This window comes from Citrus sinensis, chromosome 5 (assembly GCF_022201045.2).
Source record: "Citrus sinensis cultivar Valencia sweet orange chromosome 5, DVS_A1.0, whole genome shotgun sequence".
Taxonomy (NCBI): Eukaryota; Viridiplantae; Streptophyta; class Magnoliopsida; order Sapindales; family Rutaceae; genus Citrus; species Citrus sinensis.
In genome coordinates this window covers 17,042,742-17,069,396 of record NC_068560.1, presented here as the reverse complement: position 1 = coordinate 17,069,396, position 26,655 = coordinate 17,042,742, and the positions used below count along the sequence as shown (strand labels likewise).

The following is a 26,655-nucleotide window of genomic DNA, read 5'->3' as shown; positions in this document are numbered from 1 at the left end:
TTTATTTTATCACTAGCCATACTTTTCAAGACAGAACACCTCAATACCATGACCTTAAGTTTTGAACTCTGCTGTACAAAGTTGTTGGTTGGTCTATATAGTTTAGTCTTTCAATTATTTGTCCTTTGAACTGAGATGATCCGAATAAAGCTATATATCAATAATTTCCTAGTGAAACTTCGGGAAAAAATAAAAATCCTCTCATACAGTAGCATTATTTTAATTATCAGCTTGGTTATGTTTTGAGTTAACTCACAGATTATTTGAAATAAAAAGAATATAATTTTTAACTAAATATTTTAAAATAATTTTGTTAATTTAATGAGTAATTATACACTTACAAAGTTATGATATAAAATTATATCCCAGAATACTGCTATGTGTTTCTTAGTAATTAACTTTTTATACTATTATTAATGAGATAATTAACTTCAACACCAATAAACAAATTTTATATTAATACATCCTCTAGCTTTATTATCAAATAATCATATGTCATAATCAAAGCAAGCTACCCAGAGCCTACCAATAAAAGATTGATTGAAGGGTTTTCCAAGTTTGAAAATGTTAGTAGCATTGGCAAATGGTAACTTCCAGGAATCTTCCTGCTACAATCAATCATTTAGTGAAATGCCCAAATGACATAAAGGACCTCGCCAACTGTGATGTCACATCATTTATTTATTTGTAAATGAAAAATAAGGTTCCGATCGGAAGAAATCAGCACCTTATAATGCATGATTACCCGTATGTCAAGTTTGGCGATTATAAGTCATCATCACAATAACTTTGGACTTAATATTTAAGTCTCTGTTTGGGACCAATGTATGGCAGTTGGACAACACATCACTCAATTATAGAGTGTGAAATATTGATATTGTTCTTATTATTTTATGTAATGTATAAACTTTTCCTTTTCCTTTTATTTTTGTTTGTTTATTTATTTTTTATACTTAATAAATATAAATTTATTTTTTTAATATTTAACAAATAGTCACGGCCAGACAATAGTGCTAGAGAATAACAAATAATGACCCACATCCTTTTATCTTACAGAAATAATTTCAAATAATCACGGCTAGACAATATTGCCAGAAAATAACAAACGATGACCCAAATCCTTTTATCTTACAAAAATAATTTCAATTCACAACAACTATGACGTTACATTACCAAATAAACACTAAATAGTTTGATGGTTGTAGTTTATCTTTCATTCAGAGCATGAAGAGTTTGAAATATGATCTCAAAACAAAGAGTACGACATGTCGTGTTCGGTTTACAGAAGAAGTGTACGCCATGTCATCCGAAAACTAAAAGGCACGTATGACAACCAGACGCCGTCATCTCTGATTTGCTTACACTTTAAGGATGAATTCTGGGTTTTGAGTGACAATTAAAAGCTAGAGTGAGAATTAGAGAGAGAGTTATACATTCTTATTTATTCCTAATCACTTGCTATATTGTGTAGGTCTTTTGTGATTCCAATAATAAAAACGCTCAATATTTTTTTTTATAGAGCAATATTTGTTAATGCATAAAGAAAGGCAGAAATATTGTAAATCCATCTCAACTTTTCTGTTTTTGCGGTCGCTGCTAGCGCTAGCTGTTTTCTTATTTAACATTATTCTCTTTTACCATCAGCTCTTAGCATTTTCATTAGATCAAGCGACCATTTTCTTGCTTCAATTTCTGATCTCAAAAGCACTTTGATTCTCTTCAGTTACACTGATTTTCTCCTTGTTTTGTACACATATCATTTCTCTTTCCCATTTAGCCTTGATTTGCTTCTACTTGACTATCAATTGCCCAGTCGTTTGAACCTGTTGTATTTTTATTTCGTTCACTTCAAATAGACCCAAAAAAAAAAGTTAGATAAAAGCCAAAAATCTAATTTGATTTTTAATCTGATTTAGCTAAGATGTCCAATTCAATAGTAAGAGCAATGTTAAGGATCCCAATAATTGAGTCTCAACTTATATAGTAGTCATTTATTAGATGATCAAAATATTAATTTTACTAATTATGAAATTCATTATCTAATAAAAAAATGACAAATAACAATTGGGTCTCAAGTTAGAATTCTACTATCGAAATTCCTAACATTATTCTAATATTGAAAATTCATCAAAATAATATCTATTATCTAAAAAATAAAATAAAAATCTAAAACCATAGATTTACTCTTCAATCTTCGTGATTTGGCTGATTTCTTTTAAAGCTTTGGTTTCTTTATATTTTTATGGGTCATTTTACCGGTACGGGTTTGATTTTCTGACTAAGCTACTGTTTAGTTCTAAGTTTTGGCAATTACCCGGGACTGCTCTGTTTGGTGTGTCATGGACACAATAAGGCTTAGCATTTAAAAATCGGCAGACACGCAACTTCTTGGAATCTTCCGGCAAGTGTTGGATATCGCTGTTCGATAATGATGGCAGCATTTGACTGGTCAAGCTTTAGGTGAAGATATACAGGCCGGCTATTTAGACGGCCGTTTTTGTCTTCATTTTGTAGTCTTTTACTTCGATTATTATTTTCCTTATCTAAAGCATTCCTTATATTAATTCAATCAGTTCTCGAACTAGAAACCTTTTCCTTGTTTCCATCTTCTCACCAGATCCATAACAGTTTTTACTCTTTCTTTCATTTCTCCGCTTCCACAACCGGATAAACTGTCCATCTTCGTTGTTTCCTTTTTTCTTTTTTTCACTCTCTCTGTGTTTCGCTCGTTGTTTATTTTCTTGTCAGAACTTTGAAAAAAAAAAAAAAGGATCCAGGATGGTGGAAAGCATTGTTACTGTTGTTTTAGAATTTTTGAAATGGTTGGCTCCTCCAACAGAACGCCGATTTGGTTATTTGCGTAACTATAAAGCCAACGTTGAGGATCTCAAGGCAGAAATAGACAAGCTCGAGGATGAAAGGAGAAGCATTCAGCACAGGGTTTCTGAGGCTGAAAGAAAAGGGGAAAAGATTGAAGAGAAGGTTGAGAAGTGGCTGGTTCGTGCGAACAACACCATTGAGCAGTCAGCCAAATTCATTGACGATGAGGAGACAACAAATAAACGATGTCTCATGGGCTTGTGTCCTAATTTGAAGACCCGCTATCAGCTTAGCAAGGAAGGAGAAACAAAGGTGAAGGCCATTGTTGAACTCAAAGAAGAAGCTGGGAAATTTGATGATAGAATTTCCTACCGTACCATTCTGGAGGATATATGGCTCAAGTCTCACAAAGGCTACGAGGCCTTCGAATCAAGACTTTCTACTTTGAAGGCCATACAAAATGCATTGATCGATGTTGATGTCAGCATCATTGGGGTCTACGGCATGGGCGGCATTGGAAAGACGACACTGGTGAAGGAGTTTGCAAGGCGAGCCATTGAAGACAAGCTTTACGATATGGTGGCTTTTTCGGAGGTTACCCAAAGTCCAGACATAAAAAAGATCCAAGAGGAAATTGCGGAAACGTTAGGCCTACAGTTGTCCGAGGAAGCTGAGTCTAGAAGAGCTGGTAGACTATATGAAAGATTGAAGAATGAGAAGAAGATCCTTGTGATTCTGGATAACATCTGGATGTCTCTTGATTTGGGGACTATTGGAATTCCTTTTGGAGTTGAGCACAGAGGATGCAAATTATTATTCACAACAAGAGATCTTGATGTGCTGTTAAGGATGGAATCTGAAAAAAACTTCTCGATTGGCATTTTAAATGAACAAGAAGCCTGGAGATTGTTCAAGATAATGGCTGGTGATTATGTTGAAAATCGTGAGCTAAAATCTACAGCAACAAGTGTAGCCAAGGCGTGCGGAGGTTTGCCTATTGCCCTAACCACAGTAGCAAAGGCACTGAGAAAAAAAGAGCTGCCTGTGTGGAAGAATGCGTTGCAAGAACTCCGAACGCCTTCAGAGGCAAGCTTCGACGAAGGAGTACCAGCAGAGGCATACTCAACAATTGAGCTGAGTTACAAGTACTTAAGAGGTGAGCAACTCAAGAAAACTTTTTTACTGTGTAGTCTTATTACGCCAGCACCAATTATGAACTTGTTCAAATATAGCATGGGCTGGGGTGTATTTAAAAGTGTCCACAAGCTAGAAGATGCACATAACAAATTACATGCATGGGTCCATCAACTAAGAGACTCTTGTTTGTTGCTTGAGGATGGTGGCAGTAAATACTTTTCTATGCACGACGTTGTTCGCGATGTTGCCATTTCAATTGCATGTCGTGACAAAATTGGATTTGTGGTGAGAAATGAGGATGATTGGAAATGGCCAAATGCAGATGAATTAAAAAAATATTTTGCAATTTCTTTTAAAGATAGTATTATTAATGACATTCCTGAAGGGTCCGAATCTCTACAACTTGAACTTCTACTCATGTCTCCCAAGAACTCTTTTGCTGTGCCTAATATTCCTGAGAACTTCTTCAAAAGGACGAAAAAGCTTCGGGTTTTGGATTTGACTAGAATGCGGTTATTGTCATTGCCATCTTCAATTGGTCTTCTAGTAAATCTTCAGACACTCTGTCTTAATCAAAGCATTTTGGGAGGCATAGACATAGCCATTATTGGAAAGTTGGAAAATCTAGAAATCCTCAGCTTTTTGGAATCTGATATTGTAGAGTTGCCTAAAGCACTCGGTCAATTGACTAAGCTAAGGCTGTTAGATTTAACAGACTGTTTCCGTCTGAAAGTTATTGCCCCAAATGTCATATCAAGCTTAATCAGATTAGAAGAATTGTATATGGGTAATTGCTCCATTGAATGGGAGGTTGAAAGAGCCAACAGCAAAAGAAGTAATGCTAGCCTTGATGAATTGATGCATTTACCTCGGCTAACCACTCTAGAAATTGATGTTAAAAATGATAGTATTTTACCAGAAGACTTTTTGGCAAGAAAGCTCGAAAGGTTCAAAATATCTATTGGAAATGAGTCATTCACACATCCCATGATTGCTGGACAAAATTGGTTTGAAAGTCGGCTGCACTTTTTGATCGACAGTGATCGCAAGAGTTTAAGAGAATTGAAGCTCAAGCTTGCTTTTACGGACATTTGCTCCATGAAATTGCAGGCCATCAATAACGTTGAATACTTATTGTTGGACAAGCTGCAAGGCATCGAGAACATTCTTTTCAATTTGGACACGGAGGGCTTTTCACAATTGAAGGTTCTCTGGGTTCAAAATAATCCTGACTTCTTTCGCATCGTCGATTCAAGGGAGATAGTCGCTTGTGATGCCTTTCCTCTTTTGGAGTCACTTATCCTTCACAATTTGATCAACATGGAGAGGATATGTATTGATCTGCTCAAAGTAGAGTCTTTCAACGAACTCAAAACCGTAGAAGCATATAATTGTGATAAGTTGAGTAATATCTTTTGGCTCTCTACTTCAAAATGCCTTCCAAGACTTGAGAGAATTGCAGTTATTAATTGCAGCAAGATGAAAGAGATTTTTGCAATTTGGGAAGAAGTTGATAATGCAATTGAGAAGATAGAGTTTGCTCAATTAAGATCTTTGAGTCTGGGGAATCTTCCAGAGGGTACAAGTTTTTGCCGTGAAGTGAAGACTCCTTCAGCATCACCAAACAGACCAGTGTCGCAAGAGGAATCGACGACTATGTATGGCTCCAGCGAAATCACTTTGGATACTTCAACTCTGCTTTTCAACGAGAAGGTGCGTAGGCTAACATTTTATATATATATATATATATATATAACAGACTTTATTCTATCATGCGTTCTGTTTTGATGTCATACGTGGAAAATAATTAAATCATTTAAAGAATTGAAAGAAAATGGAAAAAAGGATAAAAAGAATCTCACGCGCTCACTGATTGAGCTCTTAACAAGTAGTATGAATTAGAATGCATACTCAGCTGTCAGTTGGAAATTGATTCTGACTTGCATTAATTTGTAATCAAAGAAGAAATTTTCAACAAGTGCTTCCCATATGGATATTGGATCTAACGAGAAATTCTTATTTTTTTAGGTTGCGTTGCCTAACTTGGAGGCTTTGGAGATATCTGCAATTAATGTCGACAAGATTTGGCACTACAATCAAATTCCGGCAGCCGTGTTTCCTCGCTTTCAAAATTTAACACGATTGATCGCGTGGCGTTGTTACAAATTAAAATACATATTTTCAGCGTCTATGATCGGAAGCCTTAAGCAGCTCGAACACCTAGAAGTATGCTTATGTGAGAATTTACAGGAGATCATTTCTGAAAACAGAGCAGATCAAGTGATCCCTTATTTTGTCTTTCCACAGCTCACCACTCTGAGACTCGAAGGTCTACCAAAACTTAGATGTTTGTACCCTGGAATGAATACTTTGGAATGGCCCGCGCTAGAAATTCTTTTAGTGCATCGTTGTGACAAATTAAAGATATTCGCTGCAGATTTATCGCAGAATAATGAGAATGATCAACTTGGTATTCCTGCACAACAGCCCCTATTGCCGTTTGTTGTGAAAATTTTAATGTACTCGCAAGCGCACGAATCTAGAGATAGAATAGTGGTAACGAGGTCGATCCCACAGGAATTGTTATAAATTGAAAAGTCTAATTTAAATCTAAAATTAATATTAATTCTAACCTAGTTGAGCAAATTGAGTTTTTAAGAAAATTAAACCAATTAAACTAAAGAAGCAATTAAAATAAAGGAGAATTCAATAAGATAAGAATTACCAAGGTTTCAGAATCCACCACTATTCAATTAGTAATTATCTAATTATTAATTAATCCCCAATTTTAGAGTGACAACTCGAAATCAATCTATGTCATCTCATGAATATAACAATTAAGCCCAAGTAATTAAATCTAATGTAGGTTCTTTTTCTGCTTAATAATATGACATCTAAGAATCTCATGTAAACATATTGAATAACAAAGAGTCAAAGTTTCCTAAGCACTCCATGTAAACAATTTAATGAAAGACATAAAATCAAAGATAATCATGTATAAACTTTATAGATCCAAGCATAGAATTAATCGAATATTAATCCTAACAATCAATAATGCATGACAGAATTGATGAAAAGATTTTATTAACATCCAATTAATCATGTGAAATAAAAACCATAATCATCAAAGAACATATATAGGGAATTAATTAAATAAAAAGATAATTATTTTATTAAATATGGTTTCATCCTTAACCTCAGTGTAAGAAAATTAGCTAGACATACTTGAATTGAGAGCAACAAAAAAAATAAAATCAGCCATGGGAAGCCGAAATATTGCTGCTGCGGATTGCTCTCTTCCAAAGCCGAATTCTCCTCCACTGGCGGCTACTCCTCTCTTCTTACTCTGGCGGCTCCCCTTATTCTCAAGCCAAAGGTTGGCTTTTATATCGTAACACCCTCCAAAATCCTCAAATCAAAAGGATTTAAAACAAGCCAAGCACAACCGACTTTAAGCCCATGCACGTGGAGCCCACTTGGAATTTTCATTCTTTTTGTAATGCCATGCAATTGCTTCTCACGTGCAGGCCACTTTATCTTTAAATTTCTTCTTTGTTTGCACTAGCATGGAGAATTCAATTTATTGGCTTCTTTTTCAGATTGAATTTCATATACATTTGCTTAACTGCTTCTACAAGTTGACTTGATCTTCAATGTTGTTCAGTTGTTATTCTTTATGCACTTTTCATCCATAATCTCCAATTAATTCACTATTCAATAAAACAATTCAACTAATTAAAAATAACAAATAAATATAACTAGTAATTATTTAATTAAGGGTAAAATATGTATGTATTATATGCTCATCACCGTTGGAAAAGGTATGAAGTCATTTTCTAGATTTTTTATCAATAGCTTATTTTTAACTTTGAAAAATATGACAAAGCATCGATAAATTAATACTCAATAAATTAAAAACTTTTATTATACAATAATCTTTGCTAGTCTAGACTAAGGGATCAATGTGGTAGATTAATAATTATATGAACTGTTTTAGGTATAGCATTTATAAAAGAATCCTTAGTCTTTCCAAATAGAAGAACTTACAAAATAAATTAGTAATTTATTATTGTGCAATAAAATAATTTCGAGCCAGTATAAATCAACCTTTTTTCCCTAATTTCTTTTTTACCTCTAAAATTAACATATAAAATAAATTTTATCAATAATTCAATTTTTTTAAAAATATAATATAAAACAAATACTATAAAGTCACTGTGTGTGACCGTAGATCATCAATTGACCTCATTAGTTATTATGATTGATGATGATCAGATCGTACCCAACTTGAAGGAACTATCACTAAGTGGAAAAGATGTGAAGCTGATTTTGCAGGCCGATTTCCCACAACACCTTTTTGGCAGTCTTAAACAACTAGAGATTCTTGGAGATGACTCAGCTTGTTTTCCAATCTGGAACGTACTGGAGAGATTTCACAATCTCGAAATACTCGCACTGGTTTATTTTTCATTCAACGAAGAGGAATTTTCGAAGGAAGGATGCTTAGAGAAACATGTGGGAAAGAATTAAAGCTGTACCGGCACTATCATCTGAAGCAGCCGTGCAAACAAGACTCCAAACTTGGCCCCATTTTTCAGTATCTTGAAATTCTGAAAGTATATTATTGTCAAAGTCTGTTAATTCTATTGCCATCATCATCGGTATCTTTTGGGAACCTAACAAAACTTGTGGCTTTCGGTTGCAAGAAATTGATACACTTAGTAACATCCTCCACAGCAAAAACTCTAGTGCGACTCGTAGCAATAGAAATATATGGATGCAGAGCAATGACAGAGGTGGTAATAAATGACAAAGATGGAGTTGAAAAAGAAGAGATTGTTTTCCGCAAATTGAAGAGGCTGGAACTGTTTGATTTAGATAGCCTCACAAGTTTTTGCTCTGCCAATTACACCTTCAAATTCCCATCTTTACAAGATTTGTATGTGATTGGTTGTCCCAAGATGAAGATTTTTACTGCAGGAGAATCAATCACGCCTCCAAGAGTAAATGTCTGGTATGGAGAGACAGAGGATCGATTGCTTTGGACCAATAATGATCTAAACACAACCATACAACAATTACATGCTGAAAAGGTACGGATATACATAGTACTCTCTATCTCCCATGGAAACATTTTACAAAATTTGTTTTTTTAATAAAATATAGATAAGATATTTGTTATAAAGTAAAAGTTTAAATTGATGAATAAGAATTTTATTTTCAGCTGTTGGCGGTGCCGTCGATATTCTCTACCCAGTACTAATTTCATAGGCTTCTTATGACTTGGAAGTTGTGAATTTTTAGAAGAAAGCCTCAGCTGGTAATTAATTTTTATTTCATTTATGTGATCTCATGGCTTGTTTCGCAATTTCATCTGAATTATTTAGAATGGGTCAATCGGCTTTACTGTTAAATTTGGAATGCAATTTTAATGATTCGTTCAGACTGTTAAACCAAATGCAATTTTCTAAAATTTTATAATTCCTTGCATACTTTGTATGATAAAATTTCATTAAAAGCCTTCATATTTTATAATTCCTTGAAAACATCATTGCTGTTCTGTTATTTTAGTTTGTTCATTTGGTTTGGTTTGTTTCACGCCTATCTTTGTTTGGAAACTTTTTTTTTTTTTTTTTTGATGATCTTTCCAAATGCTCTTCCCTATGAACACATAATTAAGAACAGCTGAAAATCATTCATCAGATAAAAATTAAAAATAAACAAAATCTAATCAGAGCATTATGCCTAGAACAAATCCTTAGACCATCAAAGCAAAACTCTTCGCTATGAAAAACTATATTGTGGAAATATTGTTTGAAAACGTTGGATACCAAGAAAGGGACTAATTTGGTCTAGTTTTATGAGAAGTATAGAAGAACGTTGTTTTCTCAGTTTTTCCTGTTAGAACTCTTTACTCTGTGATTGTAGAATGTCTGGATACTGATGAAGATTCAGGTAACTCTTCTCCTGTGCGTCATTTGAAATAAGTTTTTTTTTTTTTTGGTAATATCTCCTACTGGGTTATAGTTCATACAAAGAGAAATTCTTAAATCAAGCCGGATACTGGTAGAAACAAGTGGGGAAGTAGGCACTGATAAAATGGTTAATCCTGTCCAGACTTAATCATTGAAGCAACTCCAAACTGGACTCCATTGTAAATATCTTGACATTCTAAGACTATTTTACAAGCATTTAAGTCTATTCCCATGATCATCTATATCTTTTGGGAATCTAACAGAACTGTTGGTTTTCTATTGCAAGGAATTGTAACATCCGTCCACTACAGCAGAAAGTCTAGTGCGACTCGTATCAATGAAGGTAGCTGGATGCAGGGCAATGACAGAGGTGGTAATAGGTGACGGAGAAGAAGATGGAGCACCAAATTTAAATTCAAAACAAGTGATTGTTTTCAGCAAATTGAAGACATCGAGTCTGTGTGATTTAGATAGTCTCCCAAGTTTCTGCTCTGCCAATTACGCTTTCAGATAAAGATTCTTGAAATTGTCCTATTTATAGCTGACATTTCCACAAGAGTTAGAGAAATATAAAAAATTCATTAATCGTTAGTTTTTAATTTCATTATTCAATGAAAAGTCCTGTCAAAATAAATTGCAAATCTCAATGTGCAAGTACCTAAATTTACTAAATTTACTTTAAATTAATGAATGAAATAATTTATTTTCTGCTGTTGGAGGAGTCGTCATCTCTCTCGACATAGTGTACGATATGTTTTGATCCCATAGGCTTTTTAATATATTACCTTGTGTTGTTTGATCTCCAGGTTTATTTTATCGTTTCATCTTATTATTTGCAATGCGTCAGTTGGTTTATTTGTTAATTTTGGAATGAAGTTGATGCAGCTGATGGTTGCATAGGATGAGTAGGATATCACTCCTAGATCATAACTTGAGCGGGTATCTATTCGGCAAGAAATTCTGTTTATTTCATAGTTATTTTACAAAGTTTAAGATATTTTCTTATTATTTTCAATATTTTTATATTTTTTCTCTAAATATAAGATTTTAAGTATGATTTATTTTATTTTTCTTATTTCAGTTAGGAGAACGTTATTATGTAATAATATTTTAAGTTTGCCTATTTTGATAAATACATAATATTTAGAATTTGTGTAAAAAGAGTCCAATACCCTAATTTTGTTATTCAAACTTCTATTAATAAAATTTCAGACTTTTTAAAAAAAATTCTCTATATTTTCAATCTCAACATCTATGTTTCCCTTTCATCATAAGTTTTAATGTCTGGTTCTGAGCTAGCTTTATGTGCATATTATACATCATTGAAGGTCTTTTGATCTGAGTTATGATAAAAAAATTATGCTCGCTTCTGTCTGGTCGTATGAAAATTGTACAAAATAATAATATTCTTATATAATTTTTATCCTCCATTGTTACAGAATCCCAAGCTTCGAATTTGTAAACTTTGAAAGCATGGCAGAAAACTTAGTACTTAATAAGGCTCTGGAATAAGACTCTTTATGGCTCCAATATTTTACTTAACATGAAAATTTCTTTCTAACTAGCATCATTGCGAAGATAAATTGTGGTAGTTCTGACAAGTACTGCACAATTAATGTTACCAGCAATCAATTGTTGTGAGCACCGACAACCATTTTCATATTTAAGCCTTAAGAACAGTAACTCAAAATATGGCAAGTGGCAACCACATCAAATAATCAAATTGTTGATAGATTTAGAGAGCTTTAATTTGCTTGATATTTATTTGAATATTTCAACAGATGCATCTTTTCTCTACTCACGGGGCACGTTGAGTTAGAAACAGTTTGAATGTCAATATTACTCCAAGTGCCTCAACCAAATTCAGAATGAAAAAAACCATCTGGTTACCTGCACTTTAGTTTAAGCAGCTGATTAAGTTAGTTAGCACCAAGTAATTCACATACTAGTGAGAAATTTCAGTAGTAAATCATCATACCGGGGAGGAAACCAGCATCTTGACGCTTTTGTGACCAAGAAAATCTGCCACAACCCGATTAATCAAGTTGTTACCAAACAAATGATCAATTTAATCATGCCTTAATTTTTTCTTTTTTCTTTTTTGTGCCGGGGGGGGGGGGGAATAAAAATCGTAACTTCATTTACTTTTACAAAATCAATAGGACACTTACAGAGCACCTCCTACAGTCATAGCAAGTCCATTGGCAGCTCCTCTTTGATGCTGTTCCCGTTATTGTGGCATAAACCAACAAATTAAATTTAAACTTTGACACATACAAAATTTGATAAGGCTGAAATCATGGAAATGTACTAAACAAATAAAAGAAAAAAATATTTACCACTGCTCTGTTTTGAAGAAGGAATATTATCAACAAATACCCCAATCAATACCTTTATTGCTCCAAGTAAACCATTCAAAGCCCCAAGGAGAAACCTTGTAGCCATGGCCATCCAGAAATTCACACTAAGCCCAAAGAGAGTGTTAAAAATAACCCTGTGAGCATTTTAAGACAAATAAGAAACCCAGAAATTGCCAAAGTATCATCAATTTCAAGCTTAATCATTTGAAAATAGAGGTCACTAACACTGTGATGCATCCTATTATTATTACAGGCTTTCGACCGCAGCGGTCAGCTCCCATTCCCCACAAAACAGATGTTAAAGCTCTGCCAAGCATGTATGAAGACCCTTCAATTTCATCAAGGTATTAAGAGGTTTGTCAGGATGGCTTCTTGAGGAATTTGAAATGTTACATACATATATGTTAATTATTTGTCAGGATGGCTTCAATTTCATCAAGGTATAAAGGCGCAAGTCTGCAGTGTAAAACCCTTGTACAGTGCCTTTCCAGTGTTGTAAAGCCCTCGGTAGAATGTTTTTACAGAGTTGTAAAGGCGCGAGTCTGCACATTTGTACCAAAAAAGGACTCCATACCATGTGTCATTTATTAAACACAATAAAATTATAAAAATACATAAATTAACTCACCCACGTAACCAGCATAGAATCCAACATCTTCCTCCCTTTTTGCAATGTGAAAATCCCTAATCTGAAAAGAAATCATAACATACTGCTGTGAAAAAGCAATGAATTGTTTGACAGATAAAACTTGTCTTTTCTTATATTTCTAAGAAAATCAGCAAGCATGATAGAAAAATATAAATTTTCTCACTAGTAACTACTCTGCTGAAGGCAACAACAGTCCACTCACCATAAAATAAAGGAAGGGAAAGAGAGATGCGACCGGCAGAACTGAAAAAAAAAAAAAAATCACAAAAGAATTAAGGACAAAACTAGAAGAGCACAATAGGCCAAAATCATTGTAAATGGTTCTCTCAAAAATCATTATATCGAGTTGAAGTTGAAAAATTTACCAGTTGCAAGCACAACAATCCAAATTATAAAAAGCTTGCGAATTGGTAAGCCTCGTTCCGACTCTTTAAGCTTATCAACCTTACATCCTGAGCAGTTCTCATAATATTTCTTCTTCAGCAGCGGCTCTCTCACTTTCCCTTCCGCCATACTTGAAAAATTTTCAGCTCTAGTAATCGTCTTAGTCTATGCAATCCAATTTCAATGCCTAAATATAAGTACTAGAAAATAAGTAACAAAATCAATATGCTTAAGGATATAGTAGAACTAGATAAGTGATCATTTAAAGAATTTTCAATAGAATTGTAAAATCAGTTGATTTTGCAGCTGGGTCTGTCATCACCATGGTAATTAAAATTATTGGATCCCAACCAAATGGTTGTGGCTCAGTTGGCAACGCAGGCTGGGTAAGTGGGAAGAGCTCTCGGGTTCGATCCCCACTAAACACACCATTTGGGAGGGGTAAAGAGCCTTAACTGTGACTACACCCCGAATCCGAATTAGTCGGGGCCCAATGCGGTCACCGGAAATCGGGTGGTTTAAACAAAAAAAAAAAATTATTGGATCCCATGCAAAAAAAAAAAAATTTCATTACATGCCCTCATTGCTGACGTCCAATTAATCATTACTCTTATGAGAATATTTTTGGTGACAAGAACGGCGGCATCCTAGGACGTGACAAAATAGTCACAAAAACCCCTTATTTTAAAAAATGATCATGAAAATTTATCCACGGACACACAAATTCAGGATCTATGTAACTATTTTTAAATACAAAAAGAGGTCTATATATATATTTGAAAATAAGGGATATTCATGATTACCATGTTAAGCCACGAGATGTCGTGCTGTTTTTTTTATTTTTCATTAAATCGTTGTTACACAATTCGACATGTAAAAGTAATTTTTTTTTTTGAGAGATGGTAACAAACATAGTGACAAAACTATCATAGTACCGTCTAATGATGAAACTAATTGTTAATTAATTAATAAAAATACTAAGTGATTGTAGCGGTTCCAGTCACAGTCACAGTCAAATACAATTAGGATAATTTAATTTAAATAATGTGTAATTAAAAAAAAAAAACCCTTTTTCCTTCGCCGCCTCTATAATTTAATTTTGGGTTTGATATCTTTAGTTTTAAGATTTTTGATTATTGGGTTTCTTTTTATCGAATTTTCTTAGTATGAATTTATTTTGTAATAGAATTTTACAATGAAATTTGCTCTTAGGGATTTTGGTATCATTAGTTTAGGGTTTCTTTCTATTGGGTTTTATTTATTTTGGTGGGATTATTGGACTTATTTTGTAATGTACTGATGAATGTGTGTTTGATTTTTTTCTTTCACATTGGAATCATGCTTTGCCTCTGATTTTGTAATTTACTAGGTTATAATCTTGGGTTCGTAATCCGGAAAAAAATTGTTTCCATATAATTTTAAAAATATTATAATTAATTTTTACTTTTTGATTTAAATTTTATTAGTTGTAAGGGTATTTTAGTACTTATATACCCAATTCATTTCAAAATAGGGGTAGTATAGTCTTTTAAATTTATAACAGCCTAAATAGTTAGATTAGTTGATTTTTTAATAGAAATAGGGGGAGGTGCACATGGTCAAAAGATGTGGGTGCGCTGTGTGAAATACTGAACAATTGGGGGCTGATGCTTAATTATCCTTAAATAAATTATTAGTTTAATGGAAGGAACAAAATTCAGGAAAAGAGGAATCAAACTGCAAAAGGAATTAGGATACCTGAAAAGAAAGAATGAAAATAACTTTTTTTTTAAATTATTTATTTGGACATTGTGACAAACAAGTGATGTGCATTGTTAATTCTGATTACCCCAAAATGTCAAGTCTTTAAAAACGACAACATTACATGATTCATGAGAAGCCTATCACTTTGAGATTAATTTAATTTAAAAAAAGTTCCGTTTGCTTAATACTAAAATGTCACACTGATCCATAGTTGAGCCAATTACCTAGTTAAAAGCTACCTCCATATTTTTTTTTTTTTACCCTAATGCATGTCTGATTCTTTTAAAATTTTACGTTATATATATTAAACAAAAATTATAATTTTAATCATTGAAAAATTCATGACAGACATCTTTTGAATAAATTTTTTTTTTTTTGAAAAATACAGAGCTAGAGATAATGCTATAATTGATTGACTAAGAGAGCTACAACTTGATGATAACTTTGTTGCAATGTTGCGTGATCTCAATATACTATTGGCTTATGTGTGAGTAAACGTTGCTGGCTCTTGTTTTACTAATTTGCCTTTGTATTTGACTGGTTCGACAAAGAATCGATTTACCTCATACTCAAATTACAAACATCGAAACCGGATCTGTCATTACGTTAATTGGCCTCCTAAAATAATCAATCACTTTCTCTTTTAGTCTACCATCCACTCTTTCCAGTGGCTTAGTTTCATTCTAATCATCTAAACGGCTCTTTGCTACTGTTTCTTCTATTCGTCATTGTTCTTGTTCTGTTATTATTTAGCTTTGCTCACTCCTCAGTCTCATTTCTTATTCTGTACCCATCAGCTCTTTTAGCTCTTTACGTCGTGATAGAAACCCTTTTCTTGTTTCCTTCATTTCATCTGAAAAACACGAACTGCCTGTCCTATCGCTGTCTCTTTGTTTTTACTTTCCTTTGGCTTTCTTCGCTTCTACGTTTTTGTCAGGATTCGAGATGCTGGAAATCATTGTGACTATCGTCTTGGAACTTGTAAAATGCTTGGCTCCTCCAACTGAACGCCAACTTGTGCATTTGTAAAAGCGGAACTACAATGCCAACTTTGAGAATATCTAGGCGGAAATGGAGAAGTTGAAGGTTGAACGTACGAGCATTCAGCACAGAGTTTCAGAGGCGGAAGAAAAAGGGGAAGAGATTGAAGAGAAGGTTGAAAAGTGGCTGGTTAGTGCGAAGTGCGAACGGCATCATTGACCGGGCAGCCAAATTCATTGAAGATGAGGAGTCAACGAATAAGCGCTGTGTCAAGGGCTTGAGTCCTATTTGGAAGAGTCGCTATCAGCTTAGCAAGAAAGCAGAGACGGAGGTGAAGGCCATTATTGAACTAGGAGAAGAAGTTAGGAAGTTTGATACTGTTTCCCACCGTACCATTCGGGAGGAGATATGGCTTAAGTCTAGCAATGGTTACGAGGCCTTCGAATCAAGACTTTCTACTTTGCAGTCTATAAAAAATGCATTGACGGAGGCGAATGTCAGCATTATTGGGGTGTACGGCATAGGCGGCATTGGAAAGACCACACTGGTGAAGGAGTTTGCTAGGCAAGCCAGGGAAAAGAAGCTGTTTTATCGGGTGGTTTTATCAGAGGTTTCATAAACTCCAGAGACAAAAAAGATTCAAGGGGAAATTGCAGAGAAGTTAGGTCTGGAGTTGTCCGATGAAGCTGAATATAGAAGAGCTAGCAAGCTGTATGACCGATTGAAGAGTGAGAATAAGATTCTTGTGATTCTAGATAATATCTGGAAACATCTTGAATTGGAGACGGTTGGAATTCCTTTTGGAAATAATCATAAAGGATGTAGACTGTTGCTGACAGCACGAGATAATACTGTGCTTTTAGGTATGGGCTCCAAAGATAACTTTTTGATTGGCAATCTAACTGAACAAGAAGCCTGGAGATTGTTTAAGATAATGAATGGTGATGATGTTGAAAATTGTAAGTTCAAGTCTACAGCAATTAATGTAGTTAAGGCATGTGGAGGTTTGCCCATTGCGTTGAGGGATGCCTTGCGAGAGCTCCGAACGCCTTCAATGGTAAACTTCGAAGGTGTGTCTGCAGAGACTTATTCAAGTATTGAGCTGAGTTTCAATTATTTAAAAGGTGAGCAAGTCAAGAAAATTTTTCTGCTTTGTCGTCTAGTAGGTAACAGTGTTTGGTTTTCAGACTTATTTAGATACTCCATGGGTTTGGGCATATTTCAAGGAGTCAACATTCCCTTCATATTTACCAAAGGTAAGTGATAAATCCTACATATCCCGCTCAAGAATGCATATGTTTTTTCAATCTCAAGTACCTAAAGTTTTCTTCTACGTTTATAAAAATTTCAGCACCATCTCCCTATAATTCTCCAAGCTCACGACAAAGCTATATAAGTGATGCGTTATGCCAAAACAACACATGACACCCATTCACCTAGTACGTACCCAGAGAACACGAGGAGAAGCTACCGTAAAAGCCATTTTTACGTGGGAAGAAAACTTCAGCTACTAGCTACCAGAGAGAACTATGCATTCCCAAACTGTCCAAGCCTGGACAATTCAAGAATTATTAATAGACATATGATCCTCACTATCATCCAAAGATGACACTAATACAACATGTGTCTATTAATAATTTCTTAAACAAGTCTAAGCTTTCAATGCACGTATCAAAAGTTTAAAATTGAATCTGAAATTTGAATAACACATAAATATCATAAATCTCTTCAATTTATTCCTGATACAATGTAGCATTATTTCACATATCATTTCTTAAGCAAAACCATAAAAAATACAAACAATAAATACATTTTCCCACTGCGCAATAAGTTTTATGTTTACTGCGCAATAAGTTTTATGTCATTCATGTTGAAATACTTCTGCCTATTCTTTCAACATATAACTAGTACATACACAAAAAAAAAAAAAACCTGGTGGTGAATCTTGCAAAATCTTCCTTTTTTCTTTTTTTTTTCTTTTTCTTCTTTTTTTTTGGGGGGCGGGGGGGGGGGGGTGTTGGGGGAACTATGAATCTTGCAAATCCTCAAGAAGCCATGTTAAGACAAGGCCAGCTTACTATTGGGGTATGAAAGATAAAACCTTTTATTTCCTTTTCAAAATAAAAAGGACATTGACAGTGTTAAAAAAAATCTAGAGGATTTCAGGCCTCCAGATCCTTACAAATCAAGGATATTAAAAAAAATTACTTAGAGGAGAAAGGTTATGCTCATTTGTATCTTGTTAGAAGAAATTGATCCAAAGCCTCAGTTTTAATTTGCTTCATATAGCCAATGACTAGGTGTTTAAAAACCAATGAATATTTTTATAAGAAATCAACAATATTGTTGAAAGAAAAACCAAATAAAAATAATAAAGCCAATGAATAGATCAAGGCTCTTTGTGGTCTAAAACTAATCAAACTAAGTTGTGGGCAAAGGCAAATATGTTTGTTTGGTCAATAATAAGCTCAACAAGTCACTAATAACCACCTAATCACTATTCCTTATGCTATGCAATATAATGGCCTGGGTAATGGCGCCAAGGCAGACAATAAGTAGCTAGCCAGTTATGATAGTTGATTAACTTAACCTACTGGAAATCTGAAGACCAAAACGAAGAAGCTTTGTCTAGAACTAGAATAGGAACATTCGTACCCAAAACTAATATACACAATTAAGAAACTTGATTATATGTATATTTCTGTTGGCCACACTTAAAGAGAATTTCCAAAAGATGCTAAGGTACACCAAATCCCACTATTTCATACTCATAAACACAAAAAACCATGGTAAAAATTAATGACTATATCAAATAAAATCGGTGATAGGACATTGAGATTAGGACAACTTGATTTGTATACCGTAAAATAACTATATCTGCATGGTGAACTATATTTCTGTTAGAAGTCTGAAGTTTTCTATTAAATTTTTTTCTCTGTTGGGTAAACCACTTAACTGAAGTGCTTAAGCCAATTTTGACAATCATAGACATAAAAGTATTAATAGGCTCATTCAAGTGAAATGATCATTATTTCACACATCCTTTAGGTTTTTAAGTCATTTAGAAGTCATTCATGTTAAAAAAAAAATTCATATACTTTCAATATAATTAGAACATACACAATTAATTAATTAAATAAATCTGTTTCAGCTAGTATAGGTACTTAATTAATCAAAGCTAGTAGTTATAGCTAGGACTTGAACGAGGCACCTTTCAAAGTTCAAGAAGAGCATCTGAACATAATGAAAGCACTTTGTAGATATGGTAATGATGCTTTACATCTACATGCTCTTACACAGCATGAACTTTCATTTACTCCAAGCTCTTATTCTACAAGTCAATTCAGTTTGTAGATGCACGCCATTGTAAAAACTTTTGTATTATAATTTCTGAAAATAGAACGTAACATTATTAATATAGAATCAGCAATGTATATAACTTATCAGACAATATAACAAGCACTTGGTGAGCATACAAGATAAACTAAAACAAGTCATCCAAAAAATGAAACTAAAACCCAAGCTCCACTATTCATTGTAGATGCTTTAAACATAAAATTAAAGCTAAATTCAATAGTAATTCAAATGAATCCATTTGAACTTTGTAAATTCCGCAGAACAAAATTAATTTGAGTGAGCAAACTCACCAATGGAACAAGAACACAGGGGCTTCAACTTGTAGGAATAAAAAAATATTGCTGGCGGGACAAAAATTGACAATAATGGCTACAATACGAATTTAAAAAAAATTCAAAATCTATAATTACAAGCTAAGCAAGAGAAGAAACTCATAATCACAAGCTTACCTCAAAAGATGAAGGGAGAATACGATGAAGAAGAAGATGCCCGGTGTTTTACGCCGTTCGCCGGCAACCAGTTAGGTTTACGATGGTGGCTAGTCCAGCGAATAGTTTTCTAACTGGAAATAAATTTAAATTTCTAAAATAGTGCTATGCCGAACGGCTCTTTACCGTCACGTGGTTAGTAACATATGTGACAGCAGTGTGGCCGTCACATAAAGGGTAACAAAAGCAACTCGAGGTTACAAAGTTAGAAGTTAGTGGCATGCGTAATGGCTGCTTTTGCAAATTTGCATTCACATTAGGGGTCACATATACCCTATTTTCTTGTAGTACATGGTAAATTCTATTTCAAAATTGCTAAGTATTTTAGATTTGTATGAATTCATTTTTGTGTGCTCGTTGGATAATAATATATTATTTAATAAATTAAATTTTTGTTGTAATTTTCACAATATTGTATTATAAATATGTCTCGTTGAAAAGTTTTGAAATCGTTTTTATTGATCATAAGGAGAAAGCTACGGTGCAACGGTGATACGGTATCACCGTTGCACCCAGCCGTTGGATCCCACTGGATCTATTCATCCGCGTGGATCCAACGGCTGGATGCAACGGTGATACGGTATCACCGTTGCACCATAGCCGGACCCTGATCATAATTGATATTTCCACAGTTGCAAAAGATACCAGAGAAAATTTGATTATCTTAAGAAATGAGGGAATGAGATCTGAAATCAACCATACCATAAAATCAAATTTTATCATGTCATCCTTCCCGGTTCAAATTTATGGAAACAATAATCAAATGCATCCATGAACTAGTATATTCCGAGATATGTACCATCAAATTTTTGCTATATCATACTTATATATGTATATTGAAATTTTAATAACAACAATTGGGCCAAGCATATGTTGGTACTTGAAGATTTATAAGCTCCATCCTTGAAAAAATAAAGCTTGATTGTTTTCAATCTAATTCTTTTTGTTTTAAGTTCTTAATTAAGCTTTCTTACTTGTTTTCAAGAGCCAGTTTTGTAATGATCCACAAACATGATTTGCATATACAGTATTGCAGTTGGCATTTATGTATCACTTATTAATTAGATTTAAATTTTATAAATTAATTAAGCTGATTAATATTTTATATGTGCACTAAATGATAGATACAACATAAATTGGGACACTATAACTACGTATCCTTACTATGTAATATTTGTTTGTCTCAAACCCAATCATGGCTTGATATTCTGAATACTATTTAGGATAACATTTCAAGCCCCATGAGGGCTCTTTCCGTTTAAAAAAAAAGTATGAAATAGATGTAGATTTTTCTTTAGATATTATTAGTGAAAGTACCTTTGATGGCAATGGTTCAAGATGATTTGAGATTTGACAATTCCGCTCTCATCTTAATTATCAAATGGAATGTAAGTAGAGATAAACTCGTCCTGTTTATATATTTGTGATCAAAATTAGGACCAATATCAAACCGCTCACAATCATGTCCCATCCTAACTATCTTGAATGTCTTGATTGCCTCCCTTAATTATCTTTTTAATTCTCATTAACATATTAGCAAAATTTCCATATATTAAAAAATTAGGGTCCGACTATCTATACTTTAAAAATCATTATGAACACTCAATTATTTATGCACTCAGCAAATAAATTTAAAAAATTAAGTTTTACTTTCTACGCTTTTTTTTAGGAGTACTTTCTACACTTTTTAAAATAACAAAAACATCTTTACATGAACCTAATAAGTTTATTTAAAAAAATTAAATCAACTATTTTTATTTATTCAAAATACTAATAAAAATATTTAGCAAACCGTGAAAGAAATTTTTTAAGAAATTTAACACGATTTTAGTTATTACTTGTTGTTTATTAAAGAATGTGTTCACTATTGTTTTTAATTTTGTTAGTCAAAAAAATAGAAGAAGAAGTTTGGGTTTAAGATACATTTAATTTTTAGTGTAACAGTTGTACTATATAGCTTTATTTACCCAAGCGGGCAATACATTTAATTTTTAGTGTAACAGTTTTATTCATACAACGCTTTTAAAACTAAAAGTACTTTTAAAAATAAATTTTACTAAATATTCAGCTGATTCTCTTGACGATTGATCAATTTCTACAATATAACTAATTGTAATTATTTTAAAAGCTACAGGATTACCAAATTGACCCTAAATCAAACCAATAAAAATGTTTAAAAGTAATAATTATAAACCAAAGTAAACGTACAAAAATTCATGCATAAATTGATAATCAACAAAAACATCCACAAGTTTACCTCCAAGTTTTCTACTCAATTGACATAACCCTTAAATTTCAAAAGGCATAATCAATTTTGTGTCTAATCCTATAAAATTAGAAAATTAAAGAATATTATATACTGATAATTAAATAATATGCACTTAACAATGTTAAAAAAATAATGTTAAATACATTGTCAACTAAAATAATTGGGAGAATTGGAGTTCCAAGATAAATTCTTATCTAGTCCCAAATCAACAATTGGGATTAACAAGCTGCTATTGAAATTAATGTTAACAACTAAAATAGATGCAAAAGGAGAAACAGGCATCATGTGCAGTACCCACTGTGAACTGCTCACAAGTTGTTGGCAGCTGGTCAAAAATTCAATGTTGATTTTGATCCCACTAAATTAAGTCATCAAAAATTGCTGGGAAGGGAGTAATATCTATTTATAACTGGAAATTACTCACTGTACAATGATGATTGGAGCTGCATATATCATTTATTATTAACAACTAACTTATGAAATGCTTTGAATGTATCTCCTAGGTCGTATTATTCACTATACTAGTTAGGAGAAATTGCAATGTTAAATTATTTGATAAATACTTATTATAATTTGAAAATATGTTAATTTTGTCCTCCATTTATGATAAAAAAATTTATAATATATAAAAATCATTCATTCTATAATCTTGAACTTTATTAAAGTTTGAAAAACTATTACTCTATATGATATAATTGTGTAATGTTATTACACTATTATACCATATAAAATATATTTGCTTTCTTAAATTTTAATAAAGTCTAGGTCTTGGACAGAAGCACTTTATATATGTATATATAATGATTCTCTAGTAACAACATTCTCATTTTAACAAAGTAATGATATCACTAACAAACTAAATAACACGTATTTCAATACACCAATAGATAAAAAAAAATACAATTTTTAATGTGTTAAAATATATGTCTTTTGTATATTATTGATATTTTCACTTTAACAAAGTGAGGGTGTCCTCACTACAGAAGTACTTTATAAATATTCTTTGTATTTTTGTGAAAATTATTATTTAAATGTCATATCTTACCAAAGACTATTAGTTTTTATTTTATTACTACGCTATACTTTTCAAGATAGAACACCTTAATACCATGACCTTAATTTTTGAACTCTCTTGTGCAAAGTTGTTGGCTGGTCTATTTAGCTTAGTCTTTCAATTATTTGTCGTTTGAACTCAAATGATCCGAATAAAGCTATGTATCAAATAATTTCCTAGTGAAACTTCGGGAAAAAATAAAAATCCTCTCATACAGTAGCATTATTTTAATTCTCAGCTTGATTATGTTTTGAGTTAACTTATAGATTATTTGAAATGAAAATAATATAATTTATTTTTTCCAACTGAAATTTTTAAATAATTTTATTAGTTTGATGAGTAAGTATACACTTACAAAGTTATGATATAAAATTATATCCCAGAATCCGAATAATATGACACCAATTAACTACTGCTATTTGTTTCTTAGTATTAAAATTTTCATACCATTATTAATGAGATAATTAACTTCAACACCAATAAACAAATTTTATATTAATACATCCTCTAGCTTTATTATCAAATAATCATATGTCATAATCAAACCAAGCTACCAGAGCCTACCACTAAAAGATTGATTGAAGGGTTTTCCAAGTTTGAAAATGTTAGTAGCATTGGCAAATGGCAACTTCCAGGAATCTTCCTGCTGCAATCAATCATTTAGTGAAATGCCCAAATGACACAAAGGACCCTGCCAACCATGAAGTCACATCATTTATTTATTTGTAAATGAAAAATAAGGTTATGATCGGAAGAAATCAGCACCTTATAATGCATGATTACCCCTATGTCAAGTTTGGCAATTATAAGTCATCATCACAATAACTTTGGACTTTAATATTTAAGTCTCTGTTTGGGACCAATGTATGTGTTGTGAATTTGGCTTTGATAAGATTAACCAAATTCTCCCCAAGACACTTAGTTCTGTATCGATGGTTTTAAGAATGATTAACACAGACTATTCAGCAACAAATACACACACGAATCAAAGTTTTAAAGATCACAAACAAGACACCAAGCATAAGTGGTTCAGCACCAAGAAGTGGTGCTTACATCCACTGGAAACAAAGCAACAGTCTTTCACTATTTCGTTCACAAAACAATACAAGAATAGGAATTGATTTACAGAGAACAAGAACTTGTAAACCCCTTTATCTCTCTATCTTCTCTCTACTCTCAGTGTTTCCCAAATCATGTGAAGACGATGACAAAGCCTGCACCTTTTTATCCTCTGCTTCTGGGTTGTTACGCCAACTACCATTCCCGCCAAATCTATCCAAGAAGCTCTGCCTCACATGCCTGTCGCACGCTGATTTAAGTGTGATTAAGAAACGACACTCAGAGACGTCGTTTCTTGATCCAAGCAAGAGTTAGCTTCAACACATGTGCAAACCACGTGTACTACTAAAGATAGAACAGATGACTGAGATTATGTCGGATCTGGCTTCAGGAACTTCTACAAGTGACAAGTCATCCGAGACTGAATCCTCTAAACGACTTGTAGTACTTGAGTTTCGAGTTCATTGTTTATCAGTATGGCAGTTGGACAACACATCACTCAATTATAGAGTGTGAAATATTGATATTGTTCTTATTATTTTATGTAATGTATAAACTTTTCCTTTTATTTTTGTTTGTTTATTTTTTTTATACTTAATAAATATAAATTTATTTTTTAAATATTTAACAAATAGTCACGGCCAGACAATATTGCCAGAGAATAACAAACGATGACCCAAATCCTTTTATCTTACATAAATAATTTCAATTCACAACAACTATGACGTTACATTACTAAATAAACACTAAATATTTTGATGATTGTAGTTTATCTTTCATTCATAGCATGAAGAGTTTGAAATATGATCTCAAAACAAAGAGTACGACATGTCGTGTTCGGTTTACAGAAGAAGTGTACCCCATGTCATCCGAAAACTAAAAGGCACGTATGACAACCAGATGTTGTCATCTCTTATTTGCTTACACTTTAAGGATGAATTCTGGGTTTTGAGTGACAATTAAAAGCTAGAGTGAGAATTAGAGAGAGAGTTATATATTCTTATTTATTCCTAGTCACTTGCTATATTGTGCAGGTCTTTTGTGATTCCAATAATAAAAACGCTCAATATTTTTTTTTATAGAGCAATATTTGTTAAAGCATGAAGAAAGACAGAAATATTGTAAATCCATCTCAACTTTTCTGTTTATTGTGGTCGCTGCTAGAGCTAGCTGTTTTCTTATTTAACATTGTTCTCTTTTGCCATCAACTCTTAGCATTTTCATTCAATCAAGCGACCCTTTTCTTGCTTCAATTTTTTTATCTCAAAAGCACTTTGATTCTCTTCAGTTACACTGATTTTCTCCTTGTTTTGCACAAATATCATTTCTCTTTCCCATTTAGCCTTGATTTGCTTCTACTTGACTATCAATTGCCCAGTCGTTGAACCTGTTGTATTTTTATTTCGTTCACTTCAAATAGACAAAAAAAAAAAAAAAGAGAGATGTTGGATAAAAGCCTAAAATCTAATTTGGTTTTTAATTTGATTTAGCTAAGATGTCCAATTTAATACTAAGAGCAATGTTAAGGATCCCAATAATTGAGTCTCAATTGATATGATAGTCATTTATTAGATGATCGAAATATTAATTTTACTAGTTATAAAATTCATATAAAAAAATGATACATAACAATTGGATCTCAAGTTAGAAATCTACTATTGAAATTCCTAACATTATTCTAATATTAAAAATTCATCAAAATAATATCTATTATCTAAAAAAATAAAATAAAAATCTAAAACCATAGATTTACTCTTCAATCTTCGTGATTTGGCTGATTTCTTTTAAAGCTTTGGTTTCTTTATATTTTTATCGGTCATTTTAACGGTTACTGGCGTTTGATTTTCTGACTAAGCTACTGTTTAGTTCTAAGTTTCGGCAATTACCCGGACTTGCTCTCTTTTGTGTAACATCGACACAATGAGGCTTTGCATCTAAAAGTCGGCAGCCACGCAACTTCTTGGAATCTTCGTGCAAGTGTTGGATATCGACCGTTCGATAATGACGGCAGCATTGGTCTGGAGTGTAATTGACGCAGTGGAATAAGGATTACGTGTCTCAAACTTTAGGTGAAGATATTGTTAGATATTTTATTGATTAAGGATCGCAAATAATGGATATTGGATGAGGATCACATGTTTTATGACAATCGTAATGTTACTAATATAAGTCAAGCAATTATTTTTAAATAATGATATTATAATTAAAAATAAAAATAATATTTATAATACTTAAAGACTAATTCAGATTATTAATTTTTTTATATGACTTAATTATTTGCTGACAAATAATTAAAAGGTCATAGAAAAATATTTTTAGCTCACATTTTTATTCTAATATGACACAACTTGGTACTTTCATTCCTATGCTAAAATATAT

At 32.8% G+C, this 26,655-nt stretch overlaps 1 protein-coding gene and 1 long non-coding RNA gene across 3 annotated transcripts in view; one reads left to right on the top strand and one right to left on the bottom strand.

Annotated features, from left to right (window-relative positions):
- The first annotated feature begins 2,540 nt into the window (after nucleotides 1-2,540).
- LOC102623904 (probable disease resistance protein At4g27220) overlaps nucleotides 2,541-26,655 on the top strand; it is a 90,958-nt gene continuing 66,843 nt past the window's right edge. Inside the window, exons 1-2 of one of the 2 annotated variants that reach the window (XM_052442710.1) lie at nucleotides 2,541-5,670; nucleotides 5,986-6,286. In XM_052442710.1, the coding sequence (XP_052298670.1) occupies nucleotides 2,779-5,670; nucleotides 5,986-6,286 (3,193 nt within the window). In that variant the 5' untranslated portion in view covers nucleotides 2,541-2,778. The remainder of the gene's footprint in view (nucleotides 5,671-5,985; nucleotides 6,287-26,655) is intronic. The other variant, XM_052442709.1, reaches the window with a different exon arrangement.
- Nucleotides 18,056-20,104, bottom strand: LOC102625699 (uncharacterized). The gene is made up of 3 exons (XR_008055324.1): nucleotides 19,856-20,104; nucleotides 19,697-19,775; nucleotides 18,056-19,439 (listed from the first exon to the last, which is right to left on the bottom strand). It is a non-coding gene; the product is annotated as an uncharacterized LOC102625699 (long non-coding RNA).